The sequence below is a fragment of the Ursus americanus genome, chromosome 5 (genome assembly GCF_024610735.1).
Source record: "Ursus americanus isolate L20-20 chromosome 5, mUrsAme1.1.p, whole genome shotgun sequence".
Taxonomy (NCBI): domain Eukaryota; kingdom Metazoa; phylum Chordata; class Mammalia; order Carnivora; family Ursidae; genus Ursus; species Ursus americanus.
Window position 1 is genome coordinate 1,616,843 of NC_142131.1, and position 20,015 is coordinate 1,636,857.

Below are 20,015 nucleotides of genomic sequence, written 5' to 3' on the forward strand. Positions count from 1 at the left end.
TTTTATTTTTTAAAAAGTTTATAATTCTTTTATGAGTCAATATGTAAAACTTGAACCTTTAATAAACTAAAAGCATGTTTTAATATAAATAAACTGTATTTTTAAATTACTATGAAAAATATCAGAATAAATTACTAGACACTCTTATCCTCATTGATATGGTCTGTTTAAGTTGCTTTAACCTTCAGTACTGAAAAACAGTTTCATATATGTGAACTTAAAATATGTAATTTAACTTCCTATATTCTTACAAAAGAAAAATATAAACTGGAAAATAAGGATTAATAACTCACATGCTAATCTCTCACCAAAGTCTCATATAATATTAGCCCAAATACTGCTGAATTTTGATTTGCTATTACATAGCCAGGATGATGATGAATGTGTTCTTCCCTTATTACAGTAACATATACACACAGGGTTTGTTGTGCACATATTTAAATAACTATGCTAACTTGATTAGGAATTGTGATCATTTCATTTGAAGTTGAAGAAAGCTGGAAGTGATGACACAAAGAGACTCGATCTGTTACCGGAAAGTAATTATGGATGCTGTGGGCAGGATGCAGTAGAAGATATGACTATTAAATGGTTTAAACAAACTGAGTTATTTTTCTCATTTAATAACGAATCTGGAGATAGGTAATTTAGTGTTTTATCAGCTCAAAGATGTCCAGGCCAGAGCTTCTGCAGTTCTTACCTTTCTCTCATAATGATAAGGTGATTAGCCCTGAAAATTACATGCGCATTCAAGTCAAGAAGCAAGGGAAGGCTTGGTGCCACTCATTGGTCCTTTTATCAGGAAAGCAAAAGCTTTCCCAGAAGCCTCCACTTGCTTTCCTTTCCAGTAGTCTCTGCCACATGACCACCCCTTGCTCAAAGAGTGGTTGGGGAGGCAAGCATGAGAATTTCCAGACTCTTGAACAGAGGGATGGTGATGGATGATTCTTTGGGTGGTCAACCAGAGCATCTCTTAGTGGATCAGCTCTGGGAAGTGGGTAGAAGGCTCCTTCAGATGTCCATAGGAAAGTGACAGACTACCAAAATAGAAATGAAAATAGCAAAGTAGTCATTCGCTTCATGAAAAATTTATTGGAACTCTTTTACGTGGCAGACACTACGTAGCTTTCCGTAGAAGCAATGGCGCTTCCTCTGTACATTGTTAATTAATGGCTGGTGTCACATGGCATTCAACATGAATGACCTTTGTTTCTATTACCCTGTAATATTTTCAGAATACGTAATAGAATTATTATATTACGGAAACTATAATAATAGAATATGTTATTTTATTCCTCTGGAGCAAAGGGTCCACTTCAGATGAAGGCTTTCTATAGTTATCAGATGACAGGAAATTGCCGGAAAACACAAACTGCACATGTGTCCCAGGAGGTGGAGGGTGGAGCTGTGCTACCTGTGTTAGCAGCTGTACAGGTAATTGGGGGCTGTACTGTTCTGCTGGTAAAAATAATGGTGGAAGCATAGAGTAAAAGTACTTAAACTAGGCTTTTTATTCCTTATTTAGATAGTATTCTTTTTCAGGAGCTTTACCTTCCTACTTAGGTTTCGCTTTTGTGACATCCCTTAAATACAAAGCAGCTGGTTTTTTATTAAAGGAAGTGGTCCAGAGATTGTACTAAACCAGGTCGAAATAAAAATATGTTTATATAGTTAAAAACGGACTTGCATATGGAAGAGGTTTTTATTTTTCTTTAGCATTTCCCTCAGTTGAGACATCATTGTTTAGGATAAGTGTGTCTTCTCGACAAAGCAAGGATTTTGGACCTAATATGGTAGCAAGCTACAGTTCTGAGAGTAAGCCCCTTCCCCTCAAATATTTCACACAGATGCTTGCTCACTGATTGAGCGGCCAAGCTCAAGACTTGCAGTGCTCTTTACAACTCATGCAATTGGCTTCCTAAGAGTGAACGTGCACTTTTTGCCTCTCATTCTCAGGTCCTGTAGGTTTGCAAGCCTCCTCATGAAGTGACCACTAAATACCACTTGGCCCAGGAACTCCCAACTCCACATCAGCATTATTTCCTTAGGATAGCTTTTCCCCAACACAGAAAAGGCTTTATGTAGTACTACTGAGAAAAGAAAAAGAATTGAGACTGAATCATTATGCAGCTATCATAAATGTGTGTGGAGATTATTTAGAAATGGTTGTGCTTTAAGGACACGTTGGTACAAAAAGTTACAATACGATGACAAGTCTTCGTATTGTAAAAAAAGTAAACTAATGCTAGAGAAAAAACAATAGTGCTGGTCTTTGGAAGGTGTATTATAGTGATTTTCTACTTTTCTGTATTTTTAAATTTTTATAGTGAAAAATCAGTTTTTCTATGAAGGATTGCATTTAACTTTTATCCAGTGAACTGACTGCAGCAGTGAGAGCACTAGGCTAGGAGATGGGCCACCCAGATCTGTTCTCTTCCTTGCCACTAAGTGTGACCTCCGATAAGTCATGACCTCCCTGGGTGTCACCTCTCTTTAATGAAATGAGCTTGCTGGATTAAATGATGAATCAGGTCCCCTTTTAATTTTAATGATTTTATGACTTCCATGACATCACCGTATAGGGTTTAAGGATGCTATGAAACTCACAGTATAATTTTATCTCGGAGGATGGAAAAACGATTCAACTCACGATGTCACATGTAAGGAAAATGTCCACCATGTCACGCTCGGATAGTAGCAGCGCTTCAAGTCACAGAATGCAAACTTTTGGTGGCTCTTCGATGATTTATTGTCACACCGTACATGCAAACTGCTTTACAGATCCCGCAGCAGTCGGGTATGCGCTGCTTTCGGCATGCTCTGACACAGCTGGGCGCACTTAACACAGAGTAACATTGGCCCTCGTGAAGGTCAGTTTCAACAGCCTACCAACATCCATTTTGCCCCATGTCACATATTCTTTTACGTTCCTAGGAAACACCAAGAAATGGGCATGTTTAGTCCCTTACGCAGGTTATCCAACCTGAGTCCAAGAAGCAGAGTTGCCTGTGGCTCTCGTGCCGTCTGCCCTAGGCTCTGGGCAGCTGAGAGCGCCGAGGACTCTGTCCCATCTGTGGAAGCAGGGACCCACGGTCAGTCACTGCCACTGAAGAATAGGGAGGCTCCATCAAAAGCAAATGGGCATGATTTTGATGAATTCTCTACAAACATTTTCTGTATTTACATTACGGCCTAGGTCAGCCTACATGTTTATCTAAAAAATATTGTAATAGATCTCTGTATGAAGGAGTCGATAGCACCATTTTGACAAATTTTAAAATGAGAAGTTCACAGCTCCTTTTTCAGTACTTTTCAGTCAGACATTGGGAAGGTGGCCTGTGACCTTGGCTGTGTACACTGAAATTTTTATACTTCTTCTTTGTCCCCCAATCCTACATGCACTTGTTTCTAGTTAATGACCAGCAGTCTAAACTACTGGACACGTAGGTTCCCTGTATATGATGGTATTCCATCAATCAAATCCTCCATGCTTCTCTGAGCTTATGTCCCGTTAGTCCAGGAAACTTTTCAACAACCTGCAAGTACAAATTTTTCCTCTAGGATAAACGAGGAGAGACATACCAGCTCATTTCACAAGCCTGAAAAACCCTGGTAGGAAGTATTCCTTTCTCAGTGCCTGCTAACGTGGGTTTTCTGTGCACTCACAGTAGCTCTTAGCTTCTCTTTGTATCTCTTAAGACGGTATCTGTCTCTGCTTCTTTTCCAAGACTTGGATCATAGTCAGCTTTGTCCCTTCTTTGTCCCAACCTTTGTTGTTTCATTGGCCCTGAGGAGTCATGCAGCCATTCACTAATCACACAGTATCTGAGACAAGCAAAGTGGTAGGACTACTAAAAGGATGTAATCTGACTCCAGTTGGTAAATACTTTTTAAAGATAAGTTTCTTGAAGATGGATGTCAAATACTGCCTGCAGTGAGTGATAAAGGGATTTATAGAAGGCTGTGTAAAGAGGCAAAAGGGAGGGAGAGGTAGAAGAGAGGCCTTGACAGGACCAGCGTGATGTTTGGGGAAAGCAGTTGTGAAAATTTCACATTCTGTTGTCTGAGACCTAACTTTTTATTATAAGTTATCTCGAAGTCTAAACTTTCAGGTGTGATTCTATCCCAGTGGGGATCACCCTTTCCAGTCTAATAACTTAAAGGTCAAAATAACTGTCATAGAAGGAAGCGTGACGTGGGCCTCTACTGGCAAAACTTCAGCAAGTGGTTAGGTCATTTTCTAGAGTTCCAGGGAGTTATTCAGATATTGGAGTTTTGCAAAGTTTACTCAGAAATCACTCTGATTGTTGACTCTGCTTTGTCAGTGGAGACCTCGCCAGTGCAGTTTTTGCTTTAGTGACAGAGGCTTTGCCTCAACGGATGACTTGAAAAAATGTCTTTGATATATTGGGCGATTTTTATTCTATTTAGGAATGCACTGAATTGGCCAAACTCCATATAGGAGATTACAGAGGGCTAGATGCTCTGAGGAAATGGTGCACACTTATCTACCCAGAACAAGAAAGGAGTTCTAATTTAAACTTTGCCCAAGATCCAAGACTTTCCTGCAGACTAGTAACATTTCCCTATAGAGTCTAGTCCTTCACACTGGTGCTGCTCCTTCACCACTGGGCCTGGCATTTCTCCACTCTGTAGATTTCTCAGGCAAACCTGCCCCCTTTTTCCTCCCTCCCTGCAAAGATTCTCCCCATCCTTCAAATCCAGCCTGTGTTCCCATGAAGCTTTCCTAGATCAACATTAAAGGCAGAAGGGAGTTTCTCCTTTCCATCCCTAGGGGACTTGACTGCCTGCTTAGATTTAGCAAAGGCTATGTATATACACCTGTTCTCTCCCAACTACAAAGCTCACTCCGAGAGGGGAGCAGTGGGCTTAATTCATCTCTGAACTCCTCCATCGTACATAACTGTTTCTCCGTGAAAGTTTACTAGGAAACTGGGTGCCTGCAATGTCCTGGGAAGCTTCGAAACTGGCACATCATTTTCTTAAAGCATGCTTGTGACGTAGGCCTGATACCCCCTAAACTAGCACTACTGTTTAATGTCTGGTTCTGAGAGGAAACTTAGCTATTGACTTTGGTCTATTCATTTTTAAGGGAAGCAGGTGACCCAATTATTGAAATGTAGAAATGTGAATTTAAGTCTTAACAACTGCCTTCAAGCTCTGACTGATCAATAAAAATGAGCAGGTGGGAGCATGAAATCCTAATCTTTTTATCTCTTTCCTCTCCTGTTCCAGTAAAGTCTCCTTACACACAGGAACCATGAGGAAGGAGCAGACAATTCATCCTTTTCCCCCCTGAGTTCTATAGTGTATCCCAGTGGCCCATCCTATTATAATCACTGCAGCAGTTTAAAGAAAACAGCATATTATTTAGTTAGAGTCATGATATCATTTTAGATGTTCCTAATAATAAGCTGTTAATAGGTTTTCTATGCAATACCTCATTTGTAAACTTTTGGCTACAGATGTTCAAGGTCAACAAAGGTCATACATGCCTACATTTCTCGATATCTGGGTTACCTGCTTCCCCTAAGGCAGATATTGTGGAATGAATCATTTCTCTGTGACAGAAATAGACTAAGAGAAGGGCCCTTCTTGGATTTCTAAATGTGTAAGAAAAGTAAAAGCAAGCATTTATTCAAGGCCCTCTCTTTTTGAAGAAATGAAGTATCTCTCAGAAGATCATGGAGATTGGGCGGATTGGAAAGTAGCTTCCTTACATAAAAGAATTGGCTGTTTGCCCGCCTCTGAGCTATTGATGAGCCCGCCATTGTCACTGAAAGCCACATAATAAAGCATATTACTTCTTTAAAATGATTAAATGAAAATGCAGTTGATATAAATTATCTAAGAACATTCTGGAAGATTCAAAAACAAAGCGCTCTCTTATTTCTTAGTTTACTAAAGTAACATCTGAAGATTGACTTGAATGTGAGCAAATATCAGTGCAAGATCATTTACAGGATTTTAAATATAAGGATCACATTTCTAAAACATGCTCAAAATGCTAGAAATCTTTTTAATCCCTCTCTCTTAACCAGGTCAATTCATACTCTAAATTTCTTTTTTCAGGAATGATACAATTTGGAATTTTTAGTGCTGTAGGGATATTTCACTGTTAAGTTGTACGTACAGCACAGTTACCACGAGACCATCTGCAAAAGAAACAAAGCTCTCCTAGCTTCCTCTGGGAATAAGAACCTTAAGCTAAGTGCAGGAAACCATGGGAATCTATATTCCTAGATATCAGCAAAAAACCATGGCGTGCCATGGAAGCATGAAAGACCAGGGTCATCAGTTTTTGTTTTTTCTGTAAAGAGTCAGATAAACCTTTTAGGCTTTGCTGGGCCATCCGGTTCAGTCTCTGTTGAAACTTCTCAACTCTGTCCTAGTAGTGTGAAAGCAACCAGACAATATTATAAATAAATGAGCATGGTCGTGTTCTAATAAAAACTTTATTTATAAAAAACAGGCCTCTGGTGTATTTGGTCTGTGAACCATAGTTTGCCTGATTCCTCAAAATTGTTCTTTGCAGATTTAAATTTATTTCCTTGGGTAATGATGTGGAAATTGCTTCTTAAAAAATGTACATATAAGTTTGATATATGTATCATAAAAACCATAGATAAAAGAATGATTGATATTCAAATAAGAAAGTATAAACAGTAACTTCTAACTCATGTACTAATAATAATACCTTTTGCCTGATACCCTTAGTTCACTGGGCATAAGGAATTACTTAACCCCCTGTCTGCTGTTCCCACTCAGTGAACTCACAAGAAATTTTAAAATTTCAAGGGAAACACACTACTGTTATGTTGTTTGGGTTTAACTATTTAATAAATGGACATGTTAGATAATTTTTTTGGCTTTGGGAGGACCATGAAAATAATACTGAGACTAAGGGTGTATGAATAGAAACACCCCGAGAACTTCTAATGCACTTAGTACCCTTGACAATAAAAGGTGAACAAAATCATCACTCACGAATGTGCGTTACTGTCAGGTGCTGCGTGATAGGCGATAAAATGGGTCAGGTTAGCAGGAGGCAGTTACAAGATGACAGTTTTCAATTTATAGTCATACCTACTTATATCTTTTACAAACCAGATGAACTACTAGACATGGTTCAAGGAAAGGACAAAGAAAGGACCAACCTAGTAAATTTTTATCCACAACTGACTGTCAGACTGAGAGCACTTAGGAAAAACCTCAGCTTTCAAAAATTCTAATGTGGAGCCTATTGTATTTGAGTGCCCCCAAATAATCTTTTAAATGGAAAAGAAAGACTATTTTTAACTGGCTGAAGATTCAATATCTGTCATTTTTAACAATGAGTCATAGCAAAGATTACACAGATGTAAACATTCCATATTCATGGGTTTTCCAGGTCAATCTTCAAAATGTGCTGAAAACAACTATTAAGAACAAGCATGATTCTGTAGCCTTAGCATTGCTGTTTAGTTTCAAACTGAATTCTGGGCCACCAAGGGCCCCTCATTTCTCCAACAAGTCTTGGATTCTCCTTCCAGGGTCTTAGAAGATCTCACAAGCCAAGAGGGCAGCCTGACGGCCAGAGGATGGAACAAAACATTGATGTGGGACAAATGGTAGCAAACCAAGACATTGGAAAGAGTAACTGGTGGAGTTCCATTTTTTCATTACTGAATAACGGCAATATACCAATATTCAAATAGCATCACTTTCAGTCAGAGCATGAGAAGAGGTTTCTTTCCATTTGGCTCATCTGAGCTCAACCAGGTCAGACACCTGGAGTCTTCTGAGCAATGTCTGATTCCTTCGAAGGAGTCAGATGGTCCGCTCTCATTCAAGGCTTCCATCTTGCTCTAGGTGGACCTCTGGGCCAGGTGACAGGGAAAAGGCTGAGTCTCGAAGGAAGTTAGAATCATGCAATCAAATCCTCTAGAGTATATCACAAGCATTTATGAAAATTGGAATTTTGAACAAGCCAACATAAATTAGTCAAGTTTGTTATTGCTCTCCAAGATAAGTATATAAATGGCTGGGCTTTGTGAGCTGAGATTATATTATCTGATCTCAGGCGATATCTGAAAGGAGTAATAATGACAAACACCGGCCCTTAGTAGATCAGAATGTAGAAAGAGGAAATGCTGAACTTGGTAACCATGGTGGGTAGCGGATATCTCTCCAGTGGTCTTTTTTTTCCCTTATGTGTCAAGGAGCCAGAAACTCACCCTGAGTTGTGCCAGGGGAAGAAAAGGACTTTGAAAAGAATGTATAGAAAATCATTGGGTACATTTCTGCTTATCGTATGTTTATGAATATTATAATGCTAATATTGTGTTTACATGCACATAAATGTTTTTAAAAAACACAGACGACATACATAGAGTCTAGCCATTAAGCAGTATTTAACCACTAAATCCTCAGATGTTAGCAATGACCCTAATGAGGAACATATCCATGATGAACATTAAGGAAATTGGAATATGACCTAATAGACAGTAATTGCAAGGATATTACAAATCCTATTTTGTAGGCAAATGTCTGGAAACTTTGCACCATCTAAAGTAGACCTACATAACCAGACTGAATGCTCTGCAATGACAAGTAAATTACATAATGGCATTGTAGTTATGTAAATGACTCTGCTCAGTATATTTATTTCAATTTTATGTGGAGTCAACCTTCATCCAGAAAAACCGAGTGCTGATTAACTTCGTTGACTTTTCTTTTTTTTTTCTTTTTTCATTTGCTTTGCAAGAACAATCCTAAAACTGAATAAATGGTTTACTAATTTTATTCTTCGCCTTTCTGGCATTTACTTCTGTTTTCCAATTTGAAATGCAACCAGATGCTTCTGTGAATTATGAAACAAAATGGTTCTCTCTGAATCTTCAGTCTGTAGGCAACCCACCAGCAGTTACCTTGCATGTGAAACTGGAAATAGGGGTTGCTAGACATTCTAAATTACAAAAATATGTTTAAAATACTATGTAATTGAGGTCACAGTAAAAGGCAAGCTATTCCTTTCTTTTTTAAGTTTGCCACTAAAAATGGCTATAGAACCTTGAGGATTATTCTAAAATAGCAGTATGTAAGAAAATTCTAAGCTTTTTGAATCCATGTATAATGGCAGTGTTGATTAAATCGTTCTAAGGAAATCTAAAAAAAAATGCCTGCCAGTGGTCATTCCCATTTTGGGGGTTATGGGATGATATCATCATCCTCAACGTATAATCCTTATCATGCAAATTTATGTTTCAGTAGATTTGTAGAAAGAAAGATTGCCTGTTAAAAAATGATGCCCAGCTTAGTCCAGCCCTACAAAATCCTATTAACATTTTTTGTGCAGTCCCTCCTGAAGGGGGACCCATGGTTTGCTCACAGTAAATTTTCATACACAAGAATACTATTGAGTATGGCAGTACTCAGGAGACTCTAGCCGGTAGTCAAGATTCCAGGGCCCAAAGAGCGATTTGAGGGACTGTAGCCAACAGACAATTTTGCAATTGCCCAGGAAAGTACTGTTTTCTAAAAGTCGTGTTGGGAAACATCCCTTTGAAGCACACGATTAAGCAGATGTGGCCAAGAGTTTTTACGTATTTCAGTCTATGACACTCTGAGCCATCTTCTCTTTGGCCTCCTACCAGCTCATCCATGGGAAACTGAGGCAGCTCAAATCCAAGCATAGAAATCCACGTGTCACTTTGCTTAAGAAGTACCGCAGAACCGTTTTGCTCCAAAACTCAGCCACTGTCACATGTGGCTGTCGAGCACTTGATGTACTAAAAGTGTAACATGTACTCCTGGTTTTGAAAACAGTGTCAAAATTCAAAATATCTCAAGTTTTCACATTGATTATACACTGGAATAACAGCACTTGCTCTAGGTGATACCTTCCACAATCATATTATTCTAATTTCTACCCTATTTATGTATTTGTGGGACAAATGAGCTCTTAAAGTTTGAAAAAAACCACTGGGATTCCAATTAGACTTTTTAAAATGGGGAAATAATTCAAGATTGTCTTTTTTCATGGCTCCTGCTACGCGGGGCCCAGCGGCGCAGTCAGGACTGAGGGGGAAAGGACAGGACAACTGCCCTCGGTTGGAGCAGTGTGGGGGGGGCCGGAAGGGGCAGGATGTACTGATCTCCCACTAACTGCCACTTCTGAGAAGACCCATTTCCCTCTCTGCTTTCCTTTTCCAATATACGGGACACTTACCCTGCATGTCTGTGAAGTCTCGTTAGGAAAAGTACACGGGGCAATTGATCTTCTTACATGGAAATGTTGATGCTTAGTGAAAAAGGCAGTCTTAAAGGTTAAAAATAGTGAGCCCTTTACAACTACAAATATGGAAATTCTGAGATAGGATAAAGAGGGAAGGAAAGAAATGGGGAAAGAGGATAAGTATCCTCTGCAAGCTAATAAAAATAAATCAAAACAAAAAATATTCTTTTGAGCCCAGATGAGGGGCTTTTTCCTCTATGTTGGTTACCTGCCAGGCCCCTACCTTGTTTTCTTCTCACGAGAATAGTGTAGTAAAGGAAGATTTGCACTTGGAAAGCAGAATGTCTCCCAAAGTCCAGTAGCCCCCAGGAAACGGAGATTTAATTTCGTTTTCCAATTTCATAGTTTTGAGGAAGAGCCAAAAGAAGATCTTTTTTGATGAGGATTTTTCTGTGACAGTCATTTTTACTGCCCATCGTTTTGGTCTTTGAGAATAATTCCTTTTTTAAAACTGAGGACACTTAAAATGTGATGCATAATTTGATAAAAACGTTCACTTCAACTCAAACTAGAAATAAATATGAGGTACTTGGAATTTAACTGTGTTTCCTATAGGGGAAAAGTGTTCATATGAAAATCAAAGAAAAATACTTTGAAAAAAATCATGGTGAAGTATTAGGTCTAATGTTATAGCTTCTCATGAGTCTGATTTGAAACCAGTGCTTTCTTTTCATTTTTTAAGGTAAATAAAACCTTGCACTGTCCTAAATTTCTTGGCATGGTAACTAAAACCTACACTGTAAAATTTGAGGACTTCTACTCCAAGTATGAAAAAAAAAGATATACCAGATTTTCAGAAATATCTTTAGTTCATAAGCAATATATCTAGGTAACCATCAATTGAAGGAAAAAAGGACTTTCATAAACAAAAGTTTCCTTATTCTAGTAAAGTCAATAATGAACGATCTTATAACGGGATATTATTTTCACTCTATTCAGACATTTTGTCACCAGCCTGTGGGGTAGATTTTTCTAAATATTTTAAACTTGGTAATTGTAGAGTTTATCCAGAAAAATGTCACTGTCTTTAAAGTTGTACAAACTCACGAATAAATCCAATTTTATCTGAAGATGACAAGCAGTCAACCTTTGTGAGTGTAAGTCCAGTTCTTAGCTCCTTTTCTTCCCTCAATTTCTTTAGCCCACCTTAAGTGTTGTCCATGAGAAAGAAATTGTATTAGCAGGGGAAGGAAGGAATACATCCCTCAGCAGGAGTTTGTAAAATATTTTCTCCAAGATTGTAAAATGGCAGGATTTTGTGATCGAACATTTTTGGTTATTAGTAATATAGTAGGTATAAATAAGAACAAAATAAGAAAGCATTCTCTACACAAGCTTTAAGGGCATTTTGTTTCATTGCCCTTAAGTATGCTTCAATTTCTTACCATTATAAGTGGGATTTTTTTTTTTTGTATGTATCATAAAACTGTAGCCTGTAATTATCTCCTTGTAAACAGTCTGAACACATTGGACAGTTTGAGCACGTTGAAAAGTATGATTTTGTGAATGCCAGGGGGACACGTCTTAGAGCACTACCTAATATCAGTTAAGCAAGAGTCCAAAGGAATTACTGCTTTATGAAGAAATCCAAAAGATGTATGATGACTAGGTTTTCAAAGCAAAAACAATTACTAGTTACTTTAATGTGTGCTACTGGTCCCTGAACATGTATGTTTTTAAATGTTATGTTGTGTTTACTTGCAATTTCAAATTCAACTCCTCGGCATTAGGTATCCATTACATACCATAGAAGACACTATTTTTTTCATAAAGCAGTCACATGCATGAAATTAGGATTACCAACTGATAGATTTTTTTTTTTTTTCTGCACCTAAAAAAACAGAATCACTATGGTGCATACCATGCTTCCATACCTTCCTTGCTGAAGGACAAAATGCATAAAGTGCCAGAATTTGGCTTCAGATTGGAAAGAAGCCACATCAATACTCTGGCAGGATTGCATCATTCTGCTGAGCTCCAAATCCCAGAGCCGGGTTTTCTTGCCCTTCTTTGGGGGCTGCTGCTTCCTCCATGGTCTTCAGCTTCTCCTCTACTAGGCCCTCCTCTATTTCCGGGTCAGCCACCTTTACGCCATCCTCTAGTGCCTTGGGCACCACGTTGGTGGCATTGGTAGCATTTCTATCAGCATCTTTAACTTCCCCTATGGCCTGTACCTTCATCAGCTTGGCCTCTGCCCCCTCAACTGCCACTTGGGCCCCACCTCCTTGAACTTTCTCTCCTTCTGAAATAGATTTAACATCTTCACTGCCATCCTGGGTCAGAGACGGTGCTTGGCTGGCCTTCTGGCTGTCTTGGATGCTGCTGTGGCTGCTGCTGGCGCTTCCCAGCCGGGAAGAGGCCACGACGGCTTTCACTGCTGCCTGATTGGAAACAGAAAAGCATCAGGTGTTACTTTCACTTAAAATCCCGAATCAGAGCTCAATCTCAGCTTTGCATTTAGAGACTTTGTTTTATCTGTTTTATCTGTTCAAAGTATTCCAAGATGGTTGAATGAAAACTTGGAGAATGAACAGCAAAATCTTTTTAATTTCAAGCCTACTGTATTTAATCATCTGGACAAGTGAAAGCTTGGATAAATGTGTTTGCCCCTGGATTACTTGTTTTCAAATACTTTGGACTTTGTTTCCCAAAGTATTTATTTCATGGAACACTAGTATTACGAAACAAACAAAAGAATTCCACGGTCATGTTTGTTTGAGAAGTCTTGCGTTAAGTCAAGGTTATTTAATCCATGGTATTTCAAATCAGTTTGACCACACAATCCCTAAGGTTTATTTAGTCTTTATCAGCCTGTCAGTGATGGCTGAATAGAACATTATTTTTGACCCTCAGTTGTTCTCCTAAATCCTCTGCAGATATAGTCAGTCCTAAACACCATTATGTAAGAGAAAACCATCTAATATATATGCCACATATATTCTATATGAAGATATATTTTGGATATGTCTTATATATATCTATCATGTGAATTATATTTTGGATATATCTTATATATCTATATGATATGAATTACAGTTGACCCTTGAACAACATGAGTCTGAATTGCAAGGGTCCACTTGTGTGCAGATTTTTTTCAATAGACACATTGAAAAATTTTTTGGAGATCTGAACAATTTGAAACCACTCACAAAGTATGTAGCCTAGAAATACCCAAAACATTAAGAAAAAGTTAGGTATTATTGTAAGAATACAGCACATAATACACAAAACAACCAAAATATGTTTTAATCGACTGCTACCGGTAATGCTTCCAGTCAACAGTAGGCTATTAGTGATTAGGTCTTTGGGGAGTCAAAGTTACAGGTAGATTAACTGTGTTGAGGAATTGGTGTCCCTAACCCCAGCATTGTTCAAAGGTTAGTTGTATTTTAATTTTTATCAAGTATGGGCATTTATTTACATTACAAAATACAGTTTTTTAAAAAGTTTCCCAATTTTCACACATTCAGAAAGAAGGTAACTTTCTGAATAAGTTTCAGTTTCCTGAGCAATGCTGTTCAAGCAGTTCAGTCGTAATTAAGTAAGAAGCAGTGATAATATATTTGGTGAGTAAATCTCAACCTACAATACATTTCCCTTTATTAACAGCGAATTCTTATGAGAGAATAACATGACCTTCAGTTGGGATTTCAAGGCAGGATTTTCCCTAGTACCACAGGAAGTGAATAATATTATTAGATGAAGAATAGTGGAATCATCTTTAATAGTTCAAGCTAAGAGAGAGATTTTTTTAAAAAACAAAACACAAAACGAAACAGCAAAACAAAGCAGATCTTACCTTAAGCTTGCGCCGGGCATTGAACTCTTGGAGCTTCTTTTGGGCAGTATCCATGTGCACAAAATTGGCTGCTTTACCTGTGACCCATGGGTGCTGCAGAGCTTGGAAGGTAGTCAGCCGTTTCTTAGGATCCAAAACAATTAGTTTTCTGACCTGAAATGATAAAGAACCACAGATTTCTTAGGGAGATTTTTATGGTGACCCAGGCTTGCCCCTCAAGGGCACTTCTAGGTCTTATTCTATTTGCCTAGCAGTACCACTAATTATACATTAAAAAAAAAAGTTTTTAAGCCCTCAGTGGTCACTGTAAGGACAGTCTCAGGTGGCAGTGGCTGAGGGGGTCTGAGAAGACAGTCGTGTGTGCCACCTGAGAGGCCAGAGAGGCACGCGGCTTTCCAAGGGAGGTCAAAGAAACAGGTTCTTGGTTGCCTGTGGACTGGAAGCTCTTTGAAGGAGAAAGAGCGTCTGAATAATTCTAGGCTGCACTTAGCACCACTTAGAATTCAGAACTTCAGATGCATCTCAGTGGGGATGGAATCATTGTGCATTCATCACGCTTTCTGTGGGGATTTTTTTAAAAGATTTTATTTATTTGTCAGAGAGAGAGAGAGACGGTGAGCAGGGGGAGCCGCAGGCAGAGGGAGAAGCAGACTCCCCACTGAGCAGGGAGCCCCATGAGGGACTTGATCCCAGGACCCTGAGATCATGACCTGAACCAAAGGCAGACGCTTAACCGACTGAGCCCCCCAGGCATCCTATCTGTGGGGATTAAATGGCAACAAAGGGATAGTACCATAGGCTTTATGCTTATTCCATGGCTCTGTGATAAAATTCATTCTAATAACTTGAAGGTTTTGAAGGAATAAGCCAAGTGCTAGAGTAAAAGGGTGTCAGTGGTTTAGGGCCGTGATTTGCTTAAAGGATTAAATTCAACCCAAGGCAGATCATTCTGGGAGGTTGACCCCTGCCAATGAACAGATAATAAACTGCCAGGGAGATCAACAACTGAAGTAATCCCTGGCCCTGGGCTCAGAAGGAGTGACCTGGAATGAGGTAGAGACTGTTTAGAATTAGGAGGCATGTTCCAGCCCTAGTTACATCTCTTCCCTACTTTTGTGACTCTGGACAAAGACTGACATATGAATTGAGTGCCTACGGACAGTCTCCTACACCCTTTTCTTACATGCTCTCTTTTCCACTTTAAATCCTTTGTAAATACTTTCTTATGTACATATAAAAATGTTTCAAAACTTGTGTAATTCTTTCCAGAACCTTACCAGCTTGGAACTATTAGCTCCAATCCACAAATGAGGGATGGAAGGGAGCTCAGAAAGACTTAGTGCCTTAACTAAGGTTAGACAATTTATAACTGGTTGGAGGCCCTATTCTAACTCTAGTCTGTCCTCCCTCAGAGCTCATTTCGTGGCCACTACACCGCAATTCCTCCAAGATCAGTCCGCCCCTCTGGCCTTCATCTGCCCATGTGGCACATGGGGACTTGGGTGGTGTAAGGCCCAAGGTCTTTTCTAACTCTGCTAAGCTAGGAAGAACTGAATGCAGGCTAGTGCAATCGGTCAGTAAGTCAAATGAAGAACAGGTATCTGGTTCTCCTCTTCTTTTCTGTGAAACTTGCAAAGAAATGTGTGTTTGGGGTATAGAGAGACAGAATCTGTAGAGGGCAGAGATGTGAGGCTGCTTAGGTTAAAAATCTGAGAGGAGGTGGTGGGAGGTACAGATGATTAAGGAAAAAGAATGCACAGCAGTAAATAAATATCTGATTGCAGTCAGAGCTGTCACCTGTGGGATACATGTCCTAATAATTTCATATAAATGGTACCTAATCCTTAACAACAGTTCACAATGAGATCTTTTCCTCCCATTTTCCAATCATCTTCATTTTCCTCATTACCATCCTCCTCCTTGTGAAAATACAAAGAATTTACTGAAAGTCAGTATGTGCCCCCAAATTCCCACCTGTCAACATGAATCTTTACATTTGAAGATATCGATGCACCGAACTGCTGAACTTGCTGAAGGTCAGTGACCTTGCCAAGATTCAACCCCAAGCCCTGCCATGACCCTACAGCTCCCTTACAACACGAGCCCACCACTCATCGGCACTGTTTCCCTGCTGAGTTCAGAATGGATGTGGGTGCTGGTGATAAGTACACATCTGTGGTACTCAGGGATTCCTTTCGTGCTGAAGTTTTATAAATGTATTAGCCCAAAGGTAAGATTTAGCTGAATGAAGGAATATCACAGCTAACCCTCTTACCCACTTCATTTTATTAGCGATGAAAAGAAATGGAAGGAGGGGTATATAAAGAACTGTTAAATGTTAGTTGGTGGCAGTCAGTTAACCTGCATTATAGCCCCTAAGTCTCCACTGAGAGAAAGGTACTGGGATCATCCCAGAAAAAGAAAACTAAAGCAGACAGATTAGATAACAAGCCCCAGGTCACGCCTCTAGGTTATGAGGAAGAGGGCCCTTGAATCCAGGTATGTCTGACTTTAAAAATCCACAGTCTACTTCCTGATTCATCGTTTCATTCAAAAAAATGCTACTGAATCTGTACTATATGCCCAAATGTTACTAAGATCTGGGCACGCATGCCTCGACCTCTCCCACCCAGACCTTACGATCTAAGTAAGGAAGCTCTTTCCACAAGTAAATGTAAGTTGCAACCATCGTGAAAGAGTAAGTCCGGAGGGCAACAGAACAATGTGGCAGAAGGAACGAAGCAACTGTGGGAAGGAAGGACTGCTGAAGTGGGGCAGACAAGGCCACCGGAGGGTCTCAAGTGGCAACTAGGGCTTGACAATAAGAGTTACCCACGCAAGAGGAGTGTGCGTGTGTGTGTGTGTGTGAGAGAGATGGTGGGGAGTGAGAGGGAGGAAGGCAGGAGGGAAGAACAGTACAAAGCAGAGGAAAGAGAAGCAAACTATATCCTGAGCTACCCTGATGAGGGACTGGTAAGTCCGGTGCCCTGGAGTGAAGACCGTCAGAGGCCAGTGCTGTGAAATAGATGGCATGGGCAAGGCGACAGATTCCTGACCAGACCAGGCAGTGCTGTATAGATCTGCTTACAGATTTTGGATTTTATCTTAAGAGCCTCAAAGCAGGAGAGTGATAGGATGTGATTTATTTATTAGGTCCTTCCCCTGGATCCTGTGTGGAGAATGTACCTGTACGGGGCACAGAGGTGGCAGGAAGGCCACAGGGTAGGGTGTGGCAGTGGTCCCGCAGGAGAGGACAGGGCTGGCCGGGGCAGTGATGGTGAAGTGGAGGGAAGTGGATTCAAGAAGGGTTCAGGAGTGTGGGGCCTGGCTTGAGAGAGGAGTTGGGAGGATGGCTCCACACATCGGACACACTGCCTCTCTGCCTGGTCATACTGAACAGTCAGTTCCATGAAAGAGCATGGATGGGAAGGAGGAAACGTTTGGAGGAAAAAGAGCATTGGCTGGAAACCTGGATCACTCCCACTGGGAAGCTGTGTGACTCTGGACAATCATTTCAACCTCTCTGGGCTTCAGCACCCTCAACTTTATTATTTTTTTACTTACTTATTTAAGAGAAAGAGAGAGAGCATGTGCGCACAAGTGGGGGGAAAGGCAGAGGGAGAGGGAGAAGCAGACTCCCTGTTGAGCAGGGAGCCTGAGGACACAGGGCTCGATCCCAGGACCCTAAGATCATGACCTGAGCTGAAGGTAGACACTTAACCGACTGAGTGACCCAGGTGCCCCCAGCATCCTCAACTTTGAAATGAAGTAAAGACTAGATGACTCATAAGACCCCTTGGGTAGCTAGCCTTCTGTGGTTTAAGAGTCAGCTTTTAGTTATTTCTGTGTAGTTTTTCTCTAGACAGCTGATGGTTAATACTTTCATTGCATGCAAGTATCCCCTTTATTTTAGAACAGGGAGACCATCTCACCAGAATGTATGCCTTTCCTTTATGCAAACTTCAATATTAGCTTAAGCAAGAACCCAAGTAAAACAAGCGAAAAACCAAACAAAATGAACTATCAGTAAAGTGTAACTTTTTTATGATGGCAGTAAGGTATGATGATGGGCCTTGTGCTATTATTGGGATATTTCAGTAAGTTTGAACCTGTCAAGATGCAATGTTGTTTTATTTGAAGTATAATCAAATCTAGGTAATCTAGGCAAGCCATGTTAAAATGGAATTCTAAATTATGTTTGAACTCACCCAGTATAGTTGGCTTCAAAAGCAAGATTCTACACTGACTAGGTAGTAAAATCTCACTAATTAACACTGCAGTAATTTTCAGTTTGTGATATTCAGCAAGCGATGAGTCAAGCATATCTGTTTTTCATTATGTACAAGGAAATGCATTAGTGTGCATTGTTTTATTAAAAATACAATTATTAAAAGGTACAAATTTTAAAAAGGACACTGCCCATTAATTAGCTAAAAAGGAATGTCAAGATTTTAGCTCATTTTGTTTTGGTCACACTTACCAGGTCCTTGGCATTTAGAGATACTTCATCCCACCAGGGGGAGATAAAGTAGTATTCACAATTCAGAATTCTCCTGAACATGAACTGATCACCTCTTTCATCATAGAATGGTTCGAATCCACAAAGTCTAGAAGGACAAAAGAGAGGGAATAAAATGTCTTTAGAAGCTTAAATGTATTTCATCAATTTTTTGCAGAAATTCCAGACTGCCCTTTTCACACGTTCCTGTTACAAATGCACGAGTGTGTAACTGCCTTGTTACAACTCACTTTTGACTGTATAAATACACAATCATGTCCTCTGGAAGTAAGAACAGATACCAAACCAATTTAGAATTTCTACAAAGAGTCTATAATAACATCAATAATTATGACACAAAACAACAAGGATAATAGCTAACATTATTACAGGCACCATGCTAATGATTTCCTGTGCAATTTTTTTCACCAGGAATTGAAAAGACAGATTGATTAGAGTTCCAATTTACTAGCAAGTGGAAGAATCAGGATTTTTTTCCGAGCTTTTTAAGGATTATTTATTTATTTATTTATTTTTGTGAGAGAGAGAGAGCATGCTCGAGCACGGGTGGGGGAGGGGAAGAGTGAGAGGGAGAAGCAGACTCCCCACTGAGCAAAGAACCCAGTGTGGGACTCGATCTCAGGACCCTGAGATCATGACCCAAGCTGAAGGCAGACGCTTAACCAACTGAGCCACCAGGCACCCAAGAATTAGGATTTTGAGAATAAAGAGATTAAGAGGTAGACAGAAAAGATTTTTCAGTCATGTTTATTCAGCCTTATTCACTGAATTCCTCCATAGAAATGAGTCGAATATTAGATTTCCATCCCACTCCAGTTTGGATTTCAGAGTGAACAAAGACAGGAAGTAAGACTATTGTCAGGAAATGGCCTTTTAAAACTTGACACAGTAAACACATGCGGCCAACAGAGACAAGCAGCCAGCATCAGCGCAGCCTCGTGTGTGACCCTCACTTCTGTCCGTCTTAAAGACCCATGCTCACCTTCACTTTCCACTAGGGGTCATCCTACAAATGAATGGGGAAGAGGGAGAAGGGAAATCGAGAACCATCTCTGGCATCCTAAAGGGAGAGAGGAAAAGTGAGTTGCTGTCTGGGCCCACCAAAAGCCTCCACTGTTCACAGACAGGTACAGGTTCTGATATCACTAAGGACGGAAAGGAGACTATAAAAAATAAGTCACCCACGGCACGTGTTACACTCGACAAAAAAATGGGGGAAAAAGAACGAACATGTTAAGAAACATTCTCCCAAAGCCTTCCTTCGAGCTGGTCTGGTGGGTGCAGAGCATGAAATGTTTGAGTGTATTCTAATGCAGTGGGTTTCTAGAGAGAAGCACTTTCTCACATCGTTTGCGCAGGAAACATCCTATTGGGAGAGTCTTTGTCTCTTTTAAATATTC

General features: G+C 39.9%; 1 protein-coding gene across 1 annotated transcript in view; it reads right to left on the reverse strand.

The window, feature by feature from the left end:
• Nucleotides 1-6,457: 6,457 nt before the first annotated feature.
• CAMK4 (calcium/calmodulin dependent protein kinase IV) overlaps nucleotides 6,458-20,015 on the reverse strand; it is a 224,943-nt gene continuing 211,385 nt past the window's right edge. Inside the window, exons 9-11 of the mRNA XM_045777285.2 lie at nucleotides 18,577-18,703; nucleotides 14,097-14,249; nucleotides 6,458-12,678 (exon numbers count right to left, since the gene is read on the reverse strand). Coding sequence (XP_045633241.2) covers nucleotides 12,238-12,678; nucleotides 14,097-14,249; nucleotides 18,577-18,703 — 721 coding nt within the window. The 3' untranslated portion in view covers nucleotides 6,458-12,237. The remainder of the gene's footprint in view (nucleotides 12,679-14,096; nucleotides 14,250-18,576; nucleotides 18,704-20,015) is intronic.